Source organism: Saccoglossus kowalevskii, chromosome 2 (genome assembly GCF_978046115.1).
Source record: "Saccoglossus kowalevskii chromosome 2, keSacKowa6.1, whole genome shotgun sequence".
NCBI classification, from domain to species: Eukaryota; Metazoa; Hemichordata; class Enteropneusta; family Harrimaniidae; genus Saccoglossus; species Saccoglossus kowalevskii.
Genome location: NC_140642.1, coordinates 42329725 through 42353287, shown reverse-complemented (window position 1 = coordinate 42353287; position 23563 = coordinate 42329725). Strand labels below are relative to the sequence as shown.

General features: G+C 33.6%; 1 protein-coding gene across 1 annotated transcript in view; it reads right to left on the bottom strand.

Annotated features, from left to right (window-relative positions):
• Nucleotides 1-1000: 1000 nt before the first annotated feature.
• Nucleotides 1001-23563, bottom strand: part of LOC100366424 (double zinc ribbon and ankyrin repeat-containing protein 1-like) — a 35274-nt gene continuing 12711 nt past the window's right edge. Inside the window, exons 4-16 of the mRNA XM_002740849.3 lie at nucleotides 20087-20290; nucleotides 19725-19816; nucleotides 18924-19248; nucleotides 15652-15774; nucleotides 14738-14896; nucleotides 14274-14490; nucleotides 9105-9208; nucleotides 8754-8865; nucleotides 8607-8672; nucleotides 7914-7984; nucleotides 2542-2622; nucleotides 2178-2305; nucleotides 1001-1533 (exon numbers count right to left, since the gene is read on the bottom strand). Of these exons, the coding sequence (XP_002740895.1) occupies nucleotides 1311-1533; nucleotides 2178-2305; nucleotides 2542-2622; nucleotides 7914-7984; nucleotides 8607-8672; nucleotides 8754-8865; nucleotides 9105-9208; nucleotides 14274-14490; nucleotides 14738-14896; nucleotides 15652-15774; nucleotides 18924-19248; nucleotides 19725-19816; nucleotides 20087-20290 (1905 nt within the window). The 3' untranslated portion in view covers nucleotides 1001-1310. The remainder of the gene's footprint in view (nucleotides 1534-2177; nucleotides 2306-2541; nucleotides 2623-7913; nucleotides 7985-8606; nucleotides 8673-8753; nucleotides 8866-9104; nucleotides 9209-14273; nucleotides 14491-14737; nucleotides 14897-15651; nucleotides 15775-18923; nucleotides 19249-19724; nucleotides 19817-20086; nucleotides 20291-23563) is intronic.

Genomic DNA, 23563 nt, shown 5'->3' with positions numbered 1-23563 from the left:
ATTTTGTGTTTTCATCTGCCGATTTTATCGAATTATAGCTATCCCATTCCTTCATTTTTTTGGTTTCCAATAGCCTTACACATTTGGATGCCCCTGCACATGTTAAAACAGACCTTGATGGGAAACCAAATCGCTTGTGCAGATAAACAAGCTTGAAAATCTTTGCTGTGACTTCATGGACGTTTTCTAGGAGTTTGTTTTTCAGTATACTTATTGTAGTCGGATTAACACCAAATTTTCACAGCTTTAAGGTGACAATGAGAGGAACTTGAATGTGTCCAGACAAACTATTTCATGGATTATTTACCAATGTGTTGTGGTTTGAGTTGGGGGCAATGCGGCTAAAACATTAATTCAAATTCAGGACACTACTTTTCAAAACACGTTGCTTGAATAAAACTGACCAGACACATTCAATTTACCAGAGTATTGAACAACTAGGAAAATTGGAAAAAAAACTTCTTATCACCAGCATAAATGCGTAATTATTTTTTTTACAGAAAAAGTAATTTTTCACTTTTGATTAAGTAACGCATCGTAGAATGCAGATACGGGCATGACAAACACACCTTTGAACAGCTTGAAGTCTGGTGATTCCAAAAATATATACTTTCCTGGGTCTATTTGTCGTCATTTGGTCACAATTTGAAGATGAAAACAAGTATGCAAATAATAGTCCTGCTACCTTAAGTAACTTGGGCAAAAAACATCTAAAACGGTATTTGCTAGTTATCCTGATTAAAACCTGATATATTTGGAGTTTATTGGCTAAGTTATTATAGTCTAAACCAAAGTCCCTCTATCACCAAGCAGTGCTGTTTTGAATTCTGCTTTCATTGCACGCTAAGCATAACTAATAGAAAGTAAGAAATGTTCGATTCAGAGGCAGGCACAGCATAAGTAAAAGTGTCATCCAATAAATTTTGAAAGGATGAACCTTATTTTTGTAGAAGAAACTAATCGATAGTTTGTTGTACATCACAGATCAATAAGATGCAAATAGATTTATACCTTTTCATTTTCATAAATTCCCACCATAGTCAGTAAGTTCATCAAGACACTGACAATTCAATCACAAACCAGTTGACAGAAATGTTCAGGAATATTTGGCTATTTGAAAGTCACTTTTGAACTGAATATCTTGTGAACACCGTAACTATAGCAATATTATTACAGACCATGCCAAAGGCTTCAAACGAAATATACAATATAACTTTATGAACAATTATAAAATCTTACTTCAGTAATTGTGTTTAAACAAATATAGATGAATTCTGTTTCACTAAATACCCTGCTATTAATTCATGTTATCAATCAATTTTACTCATTTTTTTCAGCATTTCTTGCCCAATATTAGAATTAAAAGAAGCTATGATGCTCTCATGCTTGTTTTTAACAGCTAAATCATATGCAGTCTCTCCTTTATCATTCTTTATTTTCTTTGGATTACCCCCACAATCCAGTAGTATCTGGATTATTTTCTGACCTTCAGGACCCAGATTAACAGCTTCATGCAAAGCTGTATTGCCCTTCCTATAAGAAAAGAACAAATACATACATTACATAATAGTTATATTGTCAGTTATCACATGACCATGTTGCATATCATTTGCGTTAAATATCACTTACTGATTATTCAACACTATACATAGAAATATGCACAGGGTAAATCAAATCTTATCACACCGAAATTCAAACTGGGTAACAACATTAATCTTCATAGTGCAATAAAAATAACTCAAATTAATGACTGAAAGTTTATTTAAAAAAATATCGCTAAGAAGATTACTATTTCTTCTGATTTGAAAACCATTGGTGTCAGCAACTACAAATGTGCACTGACTGACACACTTAAACTAAAATCTTGATTTTTCTGTTGTTTTAGCACTTGGAGTTAATATAAATTCTGGCCTCTTGACTGAGATGGCTCTGCTGTTATAAAGATATCATCATCACCAAATGAACAAATCTGAGAGAGGTCCACCTGAGCATGGATGTACTAATATCAAAGCAATTGGACCGTTTTCAGTCGAAAAGAAAAATATTGAAATAAACGCCAACGGACAATCACTCCTATGATAAGCTTTGCTTGACAAAATCCAGTATTTCTAAAAATGCTCAAAGAAAAGGTTTATGGGGATTGATACAATATTGTACATGGATAATAGTGTACTTACAAGCCAGCTTTTTTATCAAGCTTAGCGCCAGCATTAACTAGAGGAACAATACATTCTTCTTTCATATTCATAACAGCAACTGTTAACACTGGAATACCATCCCAATTCACACAGTTTGAATCAGCACTCTGCAGGTTATCAACAAAATTGAAATTTAAAATTTATAATATTTTTTTAATTTTCAGTATAGCATATATTTTTTTAACATTGTAATAAAGTAATATTCTATTCTATTCTATTCTATTCTATTCTATTCTATAGAAAAGATGGTCTTGTGGTATGCAGTCGCCGAAAAAATATCTTTTACAACAACATCAAACATTTTTGTTTCATTTCCGGGGTACTTAAGATAATTTGAGATTACCTGTTCCAATAGTTTTTCAACCTCTTCTGCATCACCCTCTCCCTTTGCACCAACCTCTTTCAACAGTAACTTGTCCTCAGCCTAGATGTGGTAAAAACAAAAAATTATGATTTGATAATGACTCACAAGGGCTTGTATGACAGAAGGTTTATTTTGACAACTTTGAATATTTTTCCATGCTATCACCAGTATAAATTGCATATTTACTATCTCACTATGCTCACAGGTTGCTACAATGGATATATACATGTACTACAAATAATTTCAGAAATCAATTCCGTTTAATGAAAATTTACATGATATTGCTTGACCATCAGGATTTGTATACCTGTCATAATTTCAACATCAAATGAACTGCTAACAGTATTTTTAGTGAAAAGCAAAAATAAAACCATAGCACAAAATTTCTATTCAAGAACCAAGTATGTGGCAATATGCAAATTAGATTTTCCAAAACATGGCAAAAAATTAATATCTTAATTTACATATGAAAAGAATATTGAATTGAGGCTGCTGGATATGATTAGAAAACAAAATGACAATCAAAAGTCTATGCATAAATGTCTTACTACTTTCTAACCACCTTTCAAATACAAACAAATGTTGTCATGGAATCAGTGAAAGGTAAATCATTGTAAGGGAAGAGTAGGAAATCAAACGGGCGGTGCACCGCGGCCATTACCGCGATGTACCGCAGAATGCCGGGGAGAGCCGCGGACTGCTTATAATTAGGGCCTCTACCGCTGTACCGGTCACAACCGCAGTCCTCGGTAATGTGTGAAATACGTACTTAACAGTTTCTTTGTTATTCCACGAGTGATTGTTTTAAAATCCGATGCTGTAAATGAATACGATATGTGCGCTTGTTTAGTATTTAGTACGTGTATTTAGCGTAAATTTCCAAAGTGATGCGATACAATTTTTCATGGTACATGTAGGTATGTATACCTTTATTACACTGGAATAAAGTCTACAATTGAAAAAAGGACGATTTACAAAGTTTCAGCGTATCCAAGCCGTATCCTGGTTCTTGATTGATTTGGCAGTATCATGTTCACCATTTGTGTCACACTCCAGAAAAAATGGCCAGCAAACGAGAAACGGGCGAACTAATCAAAACAGGTCAGGCTGTCTGCATTGCACTGACAATGACATGATTATTTTCTGTTTCCTTTCATAAGTCTTGCCTTGCGCATGTATTCTTGGTCGACAGAATCTTCTTTAAACAAAAGACGATATTTTTCTGTTACATGTTCGTGTTCCATGGTACTCGTGAGTGTGAACGGCATTTTGAATGAATAATTATTGACTTTATGATACCGTACGATAACGCTAGCTGGCTCGATTAGAATTTCATTGCGCGTGAACCACTGAGGTCATTGCCTGTTACTGTGCCAACCGCACGTAGTTCAAAAGCACCTGACGTTGTTTTGTTTTTTTCACTCTGCGTTCAAAGTACGCTGCCCGAGTTTGAAATTACAGTAAATTGTAACGCATGGATTTTATTTACATGAAATTTAGTATATTTCAAAATGATATAGATGTCAAACCATAATTATTATTATTTGAAATGTTGTTTCTTGACTTGACTTTTCTGGCTTTAATTTTTTGTGTGTGCGTGTTTGTTTACATTATCATTATCAACAACAGTTATTCAGAGGCCCCGTCTCTGAGGCAGTAAGTAGCGGATTCGACTAAGTCGCGTAGTTATAAATTATACAAATTATACAAAAGCAACGCAATTTCAAGTCGACAATGTTGAAATATTCACAACCCGTACGTAAACAACGGAAAATAAGTTTGCGTAATTATTACAAAGGCAACGCATTATCAAGTCAGCAAAGTTTAAATATTCACAGCCAGTACGTAGACAATGGAAAATAAGTTTGCGTAATTATTGCAAAGGCAACGCATTATCAAGTCGGCAAAGTTGAAATATTCACAGCCAGTACGTAAACAATGAAAAACATGTTTGCGCAATTATTACGAAGCCAACGCATTATCAAGTCGGCAAAGTTGAAATATTCACAGCCGTACTGGCTGTACGTAAACAATGGAAAATAAGTTTGCGTAATTATTATGAAGGCAACGCATTATCACGTCGGCAATGGTGAAATATTAACAACCAGAACGGTAAAAAATTTTCCGTAGGCAACGCAGAGCCAGTAAAAATTTGCGTAATGGGATGTGTATAATAACAAGGTCAACGCGCGGAGCGCGAATGGTCACCAAGGTAACAACCCACTTGTTCAGCGCGTGACTTGGGGTTAAACTTGGGCCAAGGTTTATTAGATTAGTCAGTTTCGCCAAGAAGTGTGCTATTTTTTTTCGCTGATCACCCAGTTGTTGTAGTATATATTATAGCACCAAGTGTGTGACACGTTTTAACAAAGAATGAAGGATCAATGGATCATCAAAACTATTATCTGACATGGGTCTACTAGGGACATTATTTAAAAAAATAGAACTGTGTATGCATAGAATAAATACTATTATCTGACATGGGTCTACTAGGGACATTATTTAAAAAAATAGAACTGTGTATGCAAAGAATAAATACTATTATCTGACATGGGTCTACTAGGGACATTATTTAAAAAATAGAACTGTGTAAGCATAGAATAAATACTATTATCTGACATGGGTCTACTTGGGACATTATTTAAAAAAATAGAACTGTGTATGCATAGAATATATACTATTATCTGACATGGGTCTACTAGGGACATTATTTAAAAAAATAGAACTGTGTATGCAAAGAATAAATACTATTATCTGACATGGGTCTACTAGGGACATTATTTAAAAAATAGAACTGTGTAAGCATAGAATAAATACTATTATCTGACATGGGTCTACTTGGGACATTATTTAAAAAAATAGAACTGTGTATGCATAGAATAAATACTATTATCTGACATGGGTCTACTAGAGACATTATTTAAAAAAATAGAACTGTGTATGCATAGAATAAATACTATTATCTGACATGGGTCTACTAGGGACATTATATAAAAAAATAGAACTGTGTATGCATAGAATAAATACTATTATCTGACATGGGTCTACTAGGGACATTATTTAAAAAAATAGAACTGTGTATGCATAGAATAAATACTATTATCTGACATGGGTCTACTAGGGACATTATATAAAAAAATAGAACTGTGTATGCATAGAATAAATACTATTATCTGACATGGGCCTACTAGGGACATTATTTAAAAAAATAGAACTGTATATGCATAGAATAAATACTATTATCTGACATGGGTCTACTAGGGACATTATTTAAAAAAATAGAACTGTGTATGCAAAGAATAAATACTATTATCTGACATGGGTCTACTAGGGACATTATTTAAAAAATAGAACTGTGTAAGCATAGAATAAATACTATTATCTGACATGGGTCTACTCGGGACATTATTTAAAAAAATAGAACTGTGTATGCATAGAATAAATACTATTATCTGACATGGGTCTACTAGGGACATTATTTAAAAAAATAGAACTGTGTATGCATAGAATAAATACTATTATCTGACATGGGTCTACTCGGGACATTATTTAAAAAAATAGAACTGTGTATGCATAGAATAAATACTATTATCTGACATGGGTCTACTCGGGACATTATATAAAAAAAATAGAACTGTGTATGCATAGAATAAATACTATTATCTGACATGGGTCTACTAGGGACATTATATAAAAAAATAGAACTGTGTATGCATAGAATAAATACTATTATCTGACATGGGCCTACTAGGGACATTATTTAAAAAAATAGAACTGTATATGCATAGAATAAATACTATTATCTGACATGGGTCTACTAGGGACATTATTTAAAAAAATAGAACTGTGTATGCAAAGAATAAATACTATTATCTGACATGGGTCTACTAGGGACATTATTTAAAAAATAGAACTGTGTAAGCATAGAATAAATACTATTATCTGACATGGGTCTACTCGGGACATTATTTAAAAAAATAGAACTGTGTATGCATAGAATAAATACTATTATCTGACATGGGTCTACTAGGGACATTATTTAAAAAAATAGAACTGTGTATGCATAGAATAAATACTATTATCTGACATGGGTCTACTAGGGACATTATTTAAAAAAATAGAACTGTGTATGCATAGAATAAATACTATTATCTGACATGGGTCTACTTGGGACATTATATAAAAAAAATAGAACTGTGTATGCATAGAATAAATACTATTATCTGACATGGGTCTACTTGGGACATTATATAAAAAAAATAGAACTGTGTATGCATAGAATAAATACTATTATCTGACATGGGTCTACTTGGGACATTATATAAAAAAAATAGAACTGTGTATGCATAGAATAAATACTATTATCTGACATGGGTCTACTTGGGACATTATATAAAAAAAATAGAACTGTGTATGCATAGAATAAATACTATTATCTGACATGGGTCTACTAGGGACATTATATAAAAAAAATAGAACTGTGTATGCATAGAATAAATACTATTATCTGACATGGGTCTACTTGGGACATTATATAAAAAAAATAGAACTGTGTATGCATAGAATAAATACTATTATCTGACATGGGTCTACTAGGGACATTATATAAAAAAAATAGAACTGTGTATGCATAGAATAAATACTATTATCTGACATGGGTCTACTAGGGACATTATTTAAAAAATAGAACTGTGTATGCATAGAATAAATACTATTATCTGACATGGGTCTACTTGGGACATTATATAAAAAAAATAGAACTGTGTATGCATAGAATAAATACTATTATCTGACATGGGTCTACTTGGGACATTATATAAAAAAAATAGAACTGTGTATGCATAGAATAAATACTATTATCTGACATGGGTCTACTTGGGACATTATATAAAAAAAATAGAACTGTGTATGCATAGAATAAATACTATTATCTGACATGGGTCTACTAGGGACATTATATAAAAAAAATAGAACTGTGTATGCATAGAATAAATACTATTATCTGACATGGGTCTACTAGGGACATTATTTAAAAAATAGAACTGTGTATGCATAGAATAAATACTATTATCTGACATGGGTCTACTTGGGACATTATATAAAAAAAATAGAACTGTGTATGCATAGAATAAATACTATTATCTGACATGGGTCTACTAGGGACATTATATAAAAAAAATAGAACTGTGTATGCATAGAATAAATACTATTATCTGACATGGGTCTACTAGGGACATTATTTAAAAAATAGAACTGTGTAAGCATAGAATAAATACTATTATCTGACATGGGTCTACTCGGGACATTATATAAAAAAAATAGAACTGTGTATGCATAGAATAAATACTTACAGACAAATTACTATCTTCTTTTTTCTTTTTCTTCTTAATAGTTTTCTTTGGAGGAATCTTATTATCAGATTCTGAGGATAACAGAAAACAATAGCAGTAGAAAATAAAAACAAAAAAGGTATTGAATTCATGAAATAATTGTATAGGAAACAGTATTAAACTGTTCTGTTTATTAACAGGCCATACCCCCCTCCCAAAAAAATGGAATCATGCAGTGTATGTACGGGTGGTTGATTTATATGTACACATTTTGTTCTTGACCTTTTTGAGAAAAAATATTATAGCTCAACAAACTAATGTGCTACAATTCTAATTAAATACATCTTATTCATGGTGCATAATACAAAATAGTAACATCACTTTTATAGATTTGCAATAGTAGGTTCTGAAGATATTCAGTAGAACAGCTAAAATATTTATCCCAGAAAATGTATGTATTTAAATCTGTGGAATGGTTGTCAAGATATAATAATAATAATAATAACAATAATAATAATAACAATAATAATAATAATAATAATAATAATAATAATAATAATAATAATAATAATAATAATACTAATAATAATAATCCATGACAGACAATCCATGAAGAAATGTAATTCATCTTTAGTTTCATTTTGAGAACAGTTTATGTAAGTTCTATTTTCAATTGGAATTGGAATGATATTGAAAGTAGTATATTCAACTTACCCATGCTAGTAACACTTCCATTAAAACTATGTCTTCTACTTTCAGTTAATTGGCTTAAAAATCCACCTGAATTGAAAATATAAGAAATGATAGTACCAGATACTTTGATAAATTTCTAAATATGATAATAAAAGAATTGGTTCTCACCTTTTGATATATTCATTGGTTTTCCTGTCATATTATCTTTCTGTCCTCGCAAAGCAAAACATACATTCAGATTCATTTCATAACCATCTTCATGAACTGTTGCTGATATTATCTGGTTAATTGCAAAATACACAATCAAATTATACATTAATCAAGAAAAATCTCATATAACAAGTCATTGAAAATGACATACCGGTAGTCCCTGGTGGTGTTATTTCAAATTGATCACTTATGAGCTAAACACCAGACATCCCCCCAAATAAGATGAATTATGACATTATATCCTGGCATTGTATTCATAAAATACAATGACATTTATGTGTACACACATGGTAATCATGACATACATACCTTTCCAATCTTGGGTTCACCAATTGATGCTCTAAATTCTTGATGATTCTGAGCATGTGCTTTCATATGAGAACATATATGCTCCATCTGTTGTCTCCAGTAACCTAACAATCAATTATGAGAGATATAATATTTGAATATCATGGTTCGCAATCAAGGTTGAGAGATATAATATCTGAATATCATGGCTTGCAATCAAGGTTGAGAGATATTATATCTGAATATCATGGCTCGCAATCAAGGTTGAGAGATATTATATCTGAATATCAAGGTTCGCAGTCAAGGTTGAGAGATATTATATCTGAATATCATGGCTCACAATCAAGATTGAGAGATGTTATATCTGAATATCATGGCTCGCAATCAAGGTAGAGAGATATTATATCTGAATATCATGGCACACAATCAAGGTTGAGAGATATTATATCTGAATATCATGGCTCGCAATCAAGGTTGAGAGATATTATATCTGAATATCATGGCTCGCAATCAAGGTTGTCTGAATAGAGCTATTTAAGGTAGAGATGCAGTTTATTTGTGAATTTCAATCAAAAATAGTTTTTTTCGTTTTTTATATAGATTTTTATCTAAAGAACATTCTGTGAAAATTTGACCAATGAATTCTTATTGGAACACCGTTAAAATACCTGTTTATTTTCTGGTTTAAAATAAAAAACACTCACACGTGGCAATGTTTATGTCCAATTGCCTAATTTGCATGAGTAACCAAATAACAGGACCTTTGATTGACAATATGCAAATCGAGATTGTACGGGTCATAGTTCATTCAATTACGCGCATGTGCAATTAATCTTAAAGGGGAACAACTCAATCCCATGGATTGCACCAAAGAATCATGGGACACTATTGTTTATGTTGTTTACAATGTTAATCTATCTTTTGTTATCCATTGTTATTTTAATCCAGAAAGTAAATTTGTTGTGAAATTAATCTTAACTGGAAGGTGCCCCTTTAAATCAGTTCTCGCTCGCTAGCAAACCAAACATTATATTTCCTCAGCGTTTTTTCCTAATTTTTATCATTACATTATGCGTGGTGTGAAAAGAAAGAGAGGTAGAAAGAAGATTCAGATGATTTCTATGTCGGAAGAGGCAAAAGCTACACTGAAGGCATCAGCCCACCGAACGAAAAACAAAATCGATGTGAGCGTCCAAACATGACTTTCCTTGAAGGCATGAATCCGAGTTTCTGATTGACTGAGAGATTTTATTTTTAAATAATTGTTCTCAAAAAATAAACTGAGCATGTGAAGAATAATTTAACATTGTTTACAGTGATAACTGCTCATTGTCGAAACGAAGCTTACCCATTCACGCTAGTCACAATAAACATCATACTCTTGAATAGGCGTCAATGACTACGGTAAAACTTAGAAAATGACGTCAAAATACACCTTAAAAGTCCCATTTTATTTATTTTTTAAATCCCATCCCGAATTTACGGCAGAATCTGGTCCCTCAAATAAGGGGCACGTGAGCTTTGATTCTAACCGGATATATTGCACTGGGTCGGGGAGATACAAACTTTTGTGTATCTTTTGTCCAATGGGTACCTGTACTTCGATCATTCGCAAGTTTTGCTAGGTGGTGCGAGACAGCTTTGTTTGCAACTGGACGAACTCCGTTTAATTCAATGCCCCCCCCACTCAGGATCCATAGGGGGCCGCATGCGCGTTCCCATTTTCTCGGGAAAGAGGGTACTTTTTGACGATCTGTCTCGGGAACATTTTCCCGAGAAAATCGTAGAAAAGGGGGTATTTTTTGCTTGTTTTCCCAAGATTCTCAAAATAGGGGGTGTATTTCAAAACACTTCCCGAGATATACAAAAAAGGGGGGTTTAAAAGGAGTTCTAGACTGAAAAGTTCCATAGATAGGGGGTGAAATTCATCGGAAAAGCCCGTGAAAGGGGGGGGGGGGTTAAATTTTCTTCTTTTCCCTAGATAGGGGGGGGTCCAAAAAATGAGGGAACAAGCATAGGCCCCCCTAAATATAGGGAGTGGGGGGGACGATGAGGGAACAAGCATCGCCCCCCCTAAATATAGGGAGTGGAGGGGGGGTTCAATGAAGCAAACAACTGACAATGCTAAAATAAATTGCAGAGGTACGCTAAAATTAATTGAAAACAACCAAATAATTTCAATGAAAAATAAATCACAGAGAGAGGTAACTTGATACATTTCGGTAACAACTCTTTTGACGCGCTGACCGCTTCTCCGCGTCTGATGTTATGTTTTCCTTGTCATAATACTTACTGATTGATGATTTTGTTTTGATTTTTGAGTTTTTTAGCCTGCAACTCGGCCACGATCTTTGCTTTTTCCGTGAAAAATGGGGAAGTTTACGTCAATTTGATGGACATTCCAATTTTTTTAAACTAACGAAGCACACTGTTTAGCACTCCCATTTTTTTTCATTTGCCGATTTCTATTCAGAAAAATTTGACCGCTCGAAAATGCACTTAATTTTGCACTCTTAAAACATGTCAGATTTCCAACACTAATTATTTAAAACCGGTAGAAATTTTAAAACTTTTACGTTAGGAGCTGGAGCTCTCTTCTTGCAGGCGACCGTCGCCGGTACTACAACAGCATGTTTTGTACGTACATCCGTGCGCTGATTGTCTGCGACTGTCTTAGAAAATCCCTGAATAAGGCGTTGCCAAAATCGAAAAAAAATATATAAATGGCTCCTTGAAAAACGAACAGAATTCAAATATTTCTTTTAACAAATATGTTGCAGTGGAAAAAATGGGATTGGAAACGATGAACAAAACTTCTGTGCCTCGAGTTTCGATTCTAGGATTACGCGATTATTCATTATTGTGTGTTCGCTTCCTGGAGTTGGTTCTCAATACTACATAAAAATCATCAAGGATAAATAATTTAATATCCCACTTTGTACTCTTCACGGTAAACCATAGGCTCTGAAATACTCGTAGACTTTTTATTGAAAATACATCGAAGAGAAGCCATGATGTTTTGATCGTGATAAAAGGTCACCTTCCTAGGACCGCCCCCTGTTTAATAATTCATGAGATGACGCCATATTTACTGGGCATTGCCACGTGTTTTTACCGACCCCATCAAAACACTGGTATGAATGACGCGTTTCTGATTTATATATTCAAGAGTAGTTGTTCTGGTCCAACAATTTTACATAAAATGTCTATGTCTATACGTTAACTTTCATTTTCAATAGTCTAGAAAGTATGACAAAGTATGACAAAGCAGTAATTCCCGGTTTAACGCGCAAATATGCAAATAAGCCTTTTTCTCGTCTTCTATTTTTGGAGAATTCTTGGTTTTAAATTAAAATAGCTGATAGACGCTTTGGCCATTTGCCTCGAAATTTTCACACATTATTGACAAGGTGTTCCCCCTTCAAAATGCATCCGGACAGTTTATTACGGCGAGTGGAACAAAAATAACAAGTCCGCAATTAACATGGATATATAAATTATGCAAAAATAGAAAAGAGTGAACTTTGAGGTCATGCTGTGCGACTTTGAAAGTCGTTAGAGAGATGAGTGGACGCATTTGAATTAGTAGTATACCAAGGTATCCAGTGATGTAATTTTACCCACAAACGGACTTGAAGTTTTTAAGCTAATTTTTTTTAAACCACTTTTGTCCAAAAAAGCATATTTTTGACCCAAAATCAAAAACGCATTCTGGATATTTAAAATAAAGACAAGTTTTACAAAGTTTGTATAATAAGCTTTCAGAAAATATATAACATGTTGGATATATAATACGATCTTCATTGTCTAATTACTCAATTAAAAAGCAAGCCAAATAAACTGCATCTCTACCTTAAATGTATATGAATTCAATAGTACAAATGAAAGTGAGAATTCACACTTTCAAATGAATTAGGAAGTGCCAATTCACACTTTTGGAATTAAACTGTGAAATACAAATCTACACTTATTGGGACAACGTGGGAATTCAGAATTGTCACAAATTAAGTACTGATTCAAAATAAGTAATGTTTTACATGTGTTCATAACGACTTTATTGTTTGCAGTTCTTTCTATTTTCGAAAAATGCACCATTGTGAATGCTGGGAAATATAAATTTGCATTTGCGGTTGAGTGACATTCATGATGTGACATCACTGAGCCCTCAAAGCATTTGATTTGGTGAAATGAGCTTATGTAAGTATGAAAGTGTATTTTCCAGAGTATTGAGCATCACAGCTGTCAATTTGACTGAAAACATGTGGCTTTTGTGAGTATTGAAATGGAATGCAAACTAATGATGTATGTTTTTAGGTTTTTGAGTGTCATCACCCTCAAATATGGGTTATGCCACTTACAATATTGTAAAGTAATTAAAGCAAAATCAAATCAAAATCAAAGATGTGCATATTTCAGTTGCCTGTGTTGAAGCCATGAATTATACGATGTTCACAAAAAAAAAAAAGGTTGTGATTTTGTATAACTGTAATGTGTGTTCAACCCTGTTTTAGCTTCTACTGTCAAACTTACAGTAACATAAAATAAATGTCATTCATATGATTGCGTAAATATAATATAAATAAGAACAAGAACATATATAATCATTTTAGGTACCATACTTGATCAGCGGGAATTAGCCAACCTACATGACTGAACTCTAGGATAGACAGTAGGTTGATATCAATAACTTAACACTTGACAAACTACAATACTGAAGAAATAAATAAAATAAAAGCATGGAATTTACTTTATTTGGAAGTATTTTATTCAAATCAGTGACTAGTTAAATTTATATGATTGCGATTGCATCTATAAACAGTACAGTCAGGGGTTAACTTAATTTTCAAAATTTTAAAACATGTACCATTTCCATCAATATTTCCAACTTTTTGTAGTATTTACTCATGTTACTAATATGAGACAAATTTAGGCTGCACAATTTAGTGGCAGTTTTTTAAAGGAAGCTAAGCTACCTTTAGCTAAATGTTGAGTTATGTTTGATCGTACTGCATTATCAGGTTGGCAGTGGTTGAATCTCAAGTATGCACAATGATTATAAAATGTTTTCTCCAAAAATTTGAGTTCACATTTTTCAGATAAATTGATATTTGCATGTTCCCAGATGTTCAGAATTCACACTTTTCAATTTATTCACACTTTTATTTGCACCTGGTAAATAATAATACTTACCTTTTCCAGGGCTGACAGCTGATAGTGGTGGTTTTCTATCACTCATAGCTTCTTGTACTTGCCTCATAGTTTCCTCCATTTCTCCTTTCTTTTGCAAGTCTTTGTTGGATGGATAAAATAATCCTGTAGTCTGGGTGGCAACACCTTTTTTTGGTATCATGGATACAGGTGTCGCCACAGGCAACCAAGAATCCATCAGAGAATTACCAAACAAATTCTACAAATAATTTTAATAGTATGTCAGTTCTCTAGGATTCTAAATTATTCAAGAACAATTTTAACAAATACTTGAGATGGACATGAGATTTTTATAAAGTTGTGTAAGCAGTGTGCCAACTAAAGTTCTCTGTATGTATCCTACATTTAGGACTCCATACAGGCTCATTACTTTTCATACAATCTTAAATTCTTGTTTTCAAGTACAGTATTTTAACATTTAAGATACCGGGTAAATATGAACTTACAGAAGAAGTTGTGAATCCATCTTGTGTGATGCCACTGTTCCTTGGATCCTGTCTTTGAGGTGGTTCAATCTGTACACCACAGCAGTTACAGAATTTAGCATAAGGCTGGTTACTACCTCCACAACGTGAACATATCAAGTGGCAACTTGGAGGTGCAGGCTAAAAACAAAATTGATTTGATAGAAACTGAATATTAGAAAAGTGATACCAGACTTGAACCCAATATTAAAGACAAGAGAGAGAATTCAGCATTCAGACAGTTGAGTAAAATGCCTTCAGATAAGGATTGTGAAGTTTAATATAAATATTGATGAGATACATTTTTAATACAGTTGTTACGATAGAACCATGAACAAAAATGTTGTCTCAATTCTGTAATTTGTTTACTAAGTAGCGAATGTATAAACATTGGCTTGATTGTTGTACACTGATGACTCAAATCTAGTTTCCACTCTTTGTTTCAGTCAAACCTAAGACCTGTGTGATATCATCATACATGGTCAAAATAGCAGAACAGTGTCTACATTACAAACATTTTTGTTAATAAGCTTAGTTCAAATTTCCTTTGTTTACTAGTGGGGGTTCATACACACATGGGACTGCAGTTTTGCAAGATTGATAGAACAGTTTTTAAATGCAGTTTTTTCCAGTCATAATTCAGCAGTTACATGACCCTTCTGATATGGATGAATTGTCCTGCGTTGAGTGTATGGTATGCCACAATCAATGAAATGAAATAGCATATTAGCTCTCTTACATAAATGATTATGGTGTGTTTATACTTCAATGATGCAGCATACAATGAAAGCAATTCTGGTTTATATGCACTTTGAATAGAGATGCACTTCTAATAGATATCCTGTCTGAATTGAAATATGATAGATATAGCTAAATTGTATCATTTTGTGTCTTACCTTAGCACCACACCAATCACAGAACCTAGCATCACTGTTATTAACTCTACCACATTTATTACAACATAATAAACGGCCTTCTTTACTTGGTTGTGGTGGAGCAGAATCCCCGGCAAATAATGGCTACAAAAAATAATATGAGGTTATTACAAGGATACTTCAAAGTATGCATGAAGACAGTACAGCTGGAGTATCGATCGACGCGCAAGTATTCTTGTAATAACCTCAGAATGTTTAGAACAGAATCAGCGACTGGAACTTCTTTGTGTTGAATTCGGTCAAACTCTGGTGGCAGCAATGTTTGTTTTTATTATAGAGGACACTTACGTGCATAATCATTTCATATTTGGAATTTGCGTTTCCTAATATGGTAGGATGAAAATACATTGTAAAATACCGCAAAAATACGGCAAGCTGTAACTTATGGTGTTACGGTGAGAGATGTATAATAATATATAATATACTCAGTTCATAGCAAGCAACTAAATTGATGCAGAATAGCTTAATTAACACAGTGTCTGCCGACACTGACACCACTCATATCAGCTATCTGTGGAGACATTCAGCAGGCAATGTAGACTGTCAACAGTCGGTCATACCTAATATTATTCTGTTATTATTAATAAATATTGTGTATAAACTTAATAGGTGTGAATAAATTGCGAACGCCGAGACAGGAAGTATAGAGTGCTGTTAGGCACGACCGACTGCCCAGGGCTGCAATTCACTGGTAAGATTTCTTACCAGAACCGGGTACTTTCATATGCAAATGAAGTAGTCGCGGAGATGTCCATCATTCTATCGTGGCCAATTGCGAAAAGGGTCAGGGATCGCTGGCTACTAGGATCACCCATGACTTACGCAAAGTTTGTTTTGACTGTACTGTACTATATGCGATCACGACACTTTCCACAGCAGTTTTTAATATCATGACACTAACAAATCTTGACAAATGCATTATAAAATTGATGGAACGTTTCGACTACCATGATATTTATTTCCTGTAAAGAATACCAGCGAGACACTATCGCAAACTACACAGAGGAGAGAGATGTGTTTGTCAGCGTGCCGTGTTGACATTGTCAAAAACTCTTGCTTAGATTGTTGAAATTTCTTCCTGAACTCCATGTTATTATGCAGAGTCGACGCTCTCATCTCAGTCCACATTTTCTGCATGCGTACGAGTTGGCAAGATGTAGATTGATCAAAATTGATTTCTTTGCATGTCGTAGTTCTGTTGATCCTGCAAAACAACCTGCTCCGGTTTTCTATTTGACTGCCACAAACAATGCACGTTGTTTCCTAGGTTCTAGACGATTTAATAGTTTTCTTATTTTGGTTGGAGTAACTGTATCATTGTGTTCACAACGTGAACAACCAACACATTCAGGAGGTCAGCCATTTAGAACAAATTTGCTTATATTATGTTAATACAATTTAGTGACGTCAGCATCAACTATGAATTATTCATATCAACTAGAAACCTGCAGACAGGGACAGTCTCTCGAGACTAAAGTCCCTTGCGTGAAATTCCCATCAAACACTTCGGCATTCAGCATTTGAATGTGTAGGATACACAATTACATTAGGCCCGAGTACTGTCGACAGTCTACCGGCATGTATTAACATCATCAAACTGTTTTATTCATTCATCACATGACAAAAAAAATACATTAAATACAAGAGTTGGCAAAGCCATCTCGATGCTGGGAAAATAAGAGTATTTAAAGGTGTGTTTTGGAGCAATGGTTAAGCGAACATGCAGAAAAGCAATTTCAAAGACTTTGACTTTGTTTTAATGAAAATTTGAAGTATACATGAGGGTACGTATTATTATTTATTTATTTTGGAAACTCAATTTTTAACTGAAGGAATCAAACTAAATTAAATAATCATGTTAGAAATGACTACTGTTCAACTACGGACGTTTAATTGTACTTAGCATATGTTACTATGACAATCAACCAATTCGAGAAAAACAGTCGACAATTACTAAATGCATGGTCACAGCCAAATCGCTGTTTAATTGAAATTAAAGAAAACAGATCAATACAGTAATACCCAAGATGCACTATTCCCATAAGCATGGGTATGTGTAAGTTCATAGACAAGTATACTGCGGTCAAGAACAAGGTAAGAAATTACGTGATGAGACCATCTCGATTTGCCGTCGATTTCCGGGTTCGGGTGTGTTTCATACGAGAAGATTGATACAAACTACACCGCCGAGTGTAGTAGACATAATCCCGATGGCAATAGGAAGTTCGAAGTAAGCTAATACAGTTGATTTATAACAGACGAAGTAAATGGAAATCACTTTTCAGTCCTCGTTGAGGCACAAACGTATTTGAATGAGTTGGTAAACAAGAGACGATGGCAACTCCACGCTGTGGCAGATTTAATACACACTATTACAGTTCGACTAAAGTTGACAAACACCACAGTCAGTCACACAAAGTCCCCCAAATTCAAAAGGGATTTTTAAATGCACCGGGGAACACGAGATCAAAAGGGAACTGCAAGTCGTATAATGCCAAAACAGTACCATGATTTCACAACTTTCGAAATATGTTCACTTTTATCGACGTCCACTGTTACAACAGTTTAATATCTCCCTGTTCGCAAGAACACAAAGCCTAAACTATTGAGTGATGGTATAACAAAATAACTCATTATTTGTAAATTCAATCCATCGAAAAAGTATAAAAAACATTTTTATAAACAATTTTTATTATATAAATAACTTTGAAAAGAAACAAGATTCATAAACATAAATCTATTTGAATAAATTCTCACTACAAATTACACAATACTTATTTTCTAATGGAGTTTCTTCACAGCACAAACTATTGGAACCATGCACATGTGTGAGTACTTCGATGACACATTTTATAGCTACGCCCAAAATAGCCCATTTATTGCGCAACTGTGACCAAACGACATTCTGTTAACATCCACACATTTTCATAAAATTTCCATGCACTTTTTGACCTTACATAAGTAAAATACACTACAATTTACTCCAGAAAAGCAATTTTCCTGGTATATTCCTACATTCTTGCATACTAATGAGGGATTCAGACACATTCCAAGCTGAACAATTTTCTTGGACTAATAACAAAGCTGGTCAATCCTTTCCCAGCAAAAACTGAATTACATTACATAACATTATACTATTTCAATTCTATAAAATGAATTTTACAGTTCCTATATAGATTTATGCATGATCTGATTATGACCGATCTAGTACATGTACAAATATAAACATTTACCTTGGCATTAGCAGGAAGTTTAGCCTCACATGTGACACAATAGTTTAGATTAACCGGATTGGCTGTTCCACAACTATTACACATAATCTTGCTCCGCAGTTTGATACTTGCTTGTGGTATCATTTGAGGTGGGATTGGAGTTTCACATACAACACATTTATCAGTATTCAAAGGTACCATAGAATTGCAGCCAACACACATTCCAACCTGACCTGGCTCTGGGGGAGGTAATCTTGTATTTGGTACAGGTGGTACAGGTGAACCACACTCAGTACAGAAACGGGCATATGGATCTGAAGGACGATCAGCTAAACAATATATACATCTATAAAAAACAGAAACAGCAACAATTAATTATAAGGTTTGCATGTAGTAGCAATATTTGACTGTATATATTCCCTTAATTTGTGCATATTGATATGGTATCGTCAAATATTTCAATACAGCTACAGAAACGTTTTTTTAGTGCAACTTTAGAGTGGTGATTTCAGAGCTCTGTTCTACACCATGTGGTTCTATCGTTAGCAGAAACTGTTGATGAATATCTTGTATTTTGCAATCTGTAAGTGTTCTTATCAGTTTTTCGTGTCTCTATGTAGGAGAAAATTATATTTACCATATTTAGTGAAATAACTTTTTATGTTCCCTTTGTTCTTAAAGCATCTATTATAATACTGGAGAAAGCCCAACACACAGAAGTCAAAACATGTGATTATGACACCAATATCCCTTTACTTTCCTAGTAATGTATCACTTACACAAGTTGTCGTCAAAACATTGAGTATGCTGGAGTCTACTTACTTCAGAAAGTCTGTTTCTCTTTGTATGCGATTGGCCTGGGTTATATTTTCAGGAGCATTCCTAGGACGACTGGCTGAAAAATCCAATGATGTCTGAAAACAAATGAAGTCACTTTTATAATGACATATGAAATAAAAATAGTATACTATTTGCAGTTCCAACTTTTTAATAAAATTTGAATTTGAAATTCCAGTTAGCATTCCAGGTGAGAAATCAACATAATGGCACACAGTATAGCTGTACATGCAAAGGTTCATTATTGTTAATATATCCACAATTTTTATTATTATCCTTGTTCAGAGCAAAGCTGCATTTGATCAGAACTCATTGATGATGTCACCAAATTTCATGAATCTTCTTACCTTTGCTTCAAGAGTTTTGGGTGGTTTAGGTGTCTTTGGTGACTTGGGACCTGTTTTATTACCCAGACGAGAAGCAGTAAACCTTGGACCTTGAGTAGGTTGTCTTTTACTTGAACCACTAATTGTTAAATCTTCCAATGCTAGAGTATTATCTTCTTCAAGTAATTTCTTCATTATAGTATTTGCAGAATATCCTGCAGTTGACTGAAACAACAAAGATAGAGTTAAGAAGATATATAAATTGTACAGATGACACTTTTAACACAATAAAGTCTGCAAAAGTGGGAAGCAGAGTGAAGTGTGCTTTTGAATCTGTTTGGCATCATATTGGCAATGATGAAAAATGTGATCAATTCCTGTTTACTTTCGTATATTTTGAATATTATGCTTATCTGATGCAAGAAACTGAGTTTGATGCCAATTTCACATTGCTGAAGTAGGAATAGTTTTCAGTGAGATCTTTCAAGATCTCATCGGGACATATCACTGCTTTGATTATGTATTCATATATCTTGAATACCATAGTAGTTTTGTTGTTGTTAATTCATTGATTAATTATTAATTCATATTACAGACTTATAACTGAAAGAACACAGTCCCCGTTAACTTTTTAAAGTTCTCTTTGTGCTCGTCATATTAAAGCGGAGGGGTTGTCGCGAGCATGTCCTTGAAACTAGAGTCACTAGTGGCGTATACAACAGATTGTTTATTTACATCGAATTCGATTATGATGATTGTGCAACATTTGAATGATTGACATTTGTATCTGATCGTCAAACGAGTATTGAGAGATATTGCTCTGGAACAGCATTAATTAAAATCAAAGAAAGCTTAGAAAGAACTCCCATGTGCTGAGAGTATTGGAGACACATTAAATATAATTCGAAATTACTTAGCTGAAAACTAATTATGCAAATCAGAAAATTAATATGACCAGATTTGAGTGTAAAACTAATGAGGTCTGCGCAATGTAACAGAAAATCTATGTCTCCAAGTTTAATTGAAATGTGATTAGAACCAAAAAATTATGAATTATTATGCTTATTAGGGAATTAATATGAACAGATTTTTACTCCAAACTAATTAGGTTTGTACATTGTCCTAGAGCATCTTTGTACTAAGTTTCAATGAAATGGAATAATTAGTACCGTGAAAACTCCAAAATTTCGACCCCTCTAAAAATTCGATCGCTTATTTATTTGCCGGGTTTCGGTGTTTTATTTACCTCCAAATTTTCGACTCCACTAAAAATTGCCGACTCATTCTTATTCGAAAATTGCGACCAGTTTTAGTTTTCCCCCAAACGAAAAAAAACACGATGTGAGCGTTCAAACGGGACCTTCCTCGAAGGCATGAATCCGGGTTTCTGAATGACTGAGAGATTTTTATTTTATTGGTAACGAAAATATATTCTAAATAAACGAAGTTTCAAATAAAAACGAACACAAAAATCTCGGCATGCTGCGTTTCTGAATTGTTGATTATTACTGTACTCAGTAGTGATTATAATAATGTACACAAAATAAATTTGTTGAATGGTTATGAAATACAAATAAAAGTCAACTTAGTTTCATCGTAAGCGAATGATTCCGGTCTCGTATAAACGTTTGATGCTGTAGGATATCCGCCATGTTCTCTTAGGTCAAATAGGTCAAATCGCTAATTAACCAATCAAAAAGCAGGATGATGCCAAAGTGTTCAAATTACCATAGCTTATTTAAATATGTTAATGTTATTGAACGCAATGCGGAAGAGATTGATGTTGTAGTACGATATTTTGGCTTGGATTTTGATGCGAAAACGGCATGATTTTTTTTAAATAAAAAAATTAGTTGTTTTTAAAAAATAAACTGGTCATCTGAAGAATAATTTAACATTGTTCACAGTGATAACAGCTCATTCTCGAAAGGAAGCTTACCCGCTCACGCTAGTCACGATAAAAATCATACACGTGTACTCTTGAATAGACAGACGTCAATGACTACGGTAAAACTTAGACTCTATTTTAGCCGGCAGGATTGATTGAAATGTCCGAAAAATGACGCCAAAATACACCTTAAAAGTCCCATTTTATTTTCTTAAATCCCATTTTATTTATCCAAGGGCGAATTTACAGCAGAATTTGGTCCCTCAAATAAGGGACACGTGAGCTTTGATTCTAACTGGATACATTGCACTGGGTCGGGGAGATAGTTTGCTAAACTTCAATGTATCTTTTGTCCAATGGGTACCTGTACTTCGAACATTCGCAAGTTTTCCTAGGTAGTGCGAGACAGCTTTGTCTTTTGACCTATTAGTTTTGTGCTGACCTCTTCTCCGCGTCTTGATGTTTTGTTTTGCTTGTCATAATACTGATTGATGACTTTGTTTAGATTTTGAGTTACAACTCGGCCAAGACCTTTGCTTTTACCGTGAAACATGAGGAAGTTTACGTCAATTGACGGACATTGCATTTTTTAAAAACTAATGAAGCACACTGTCTATCATCCCCATTTTTTCATTTGCTGATTTCTATTCTGAAAAATTCGACCGTCCGAAAATGCACCTTAATTTTGACTCTAAAAACACGTCACATTTCTAACACCAATTATTTAAAACCGGTCGAAATTTTGGAATTTTTACGGTACTTTAGATATCAGTCTGAAAGCTTAAAATTGGTTAATTATGCAAATTAGGTAATTAATATGTACAGATTTTAACCCACAATTATTCAGGTCTGTCTATTGTCCTACAGCATCCATGTACATTCATTGATATGTGATGTATAGTACCTGAGATATCAGTGTGAAAGTTGGTTAATTATGCAAATTAGGTGATTAATATGCACAAATATTTACCGGAAACTAATTGGGTCTGCATAATTCTAGATTCATTGAAATGTGATGATTAGTACTTTAGATATCAGTAGAAAAGCTGAAAATTAATTATGCAAATTAGGTAATTAATATGCACAATTATTTATCCTAAAACTAATCAGGTCTCTGCATAGTCCTAAAGGATCTATGTACCAAGTTTCATTGAAATGCGATGATTAGTACTTGAGATACCCGTGGAAAAGCTGAAAATTAACTAATCATGCAAATTAGGTGATTAATATGCACAAATATTTATCGAAAACAATCAATCTCTGCATAGTCCTTGAGTATGTAAGTACCAAGTTTCATTGAAATGTAATGCTAACTACTTATATCAAATGCTGAAAATTAATTAATTATGCAAATTAGGTAATTAATATGTACTGATATTACCATAAAAACTATCAGGTCTGTGCAGTGTCGTATGACATCTATGTACCAAGTTTCATTGAAATGTGATGATTAGTACTTGAGATATCAGTGGAAAAACCGAAAATTGACTAATCATTATGCAAATTAGGTAATTAGTATCCACGGATTATTACCAAAAACTAATCAAAACCTAGCATTAGTTCAGAGCATCTATGTACCAAGTTTCATCAAAATCCAATGAGTGGTTCTT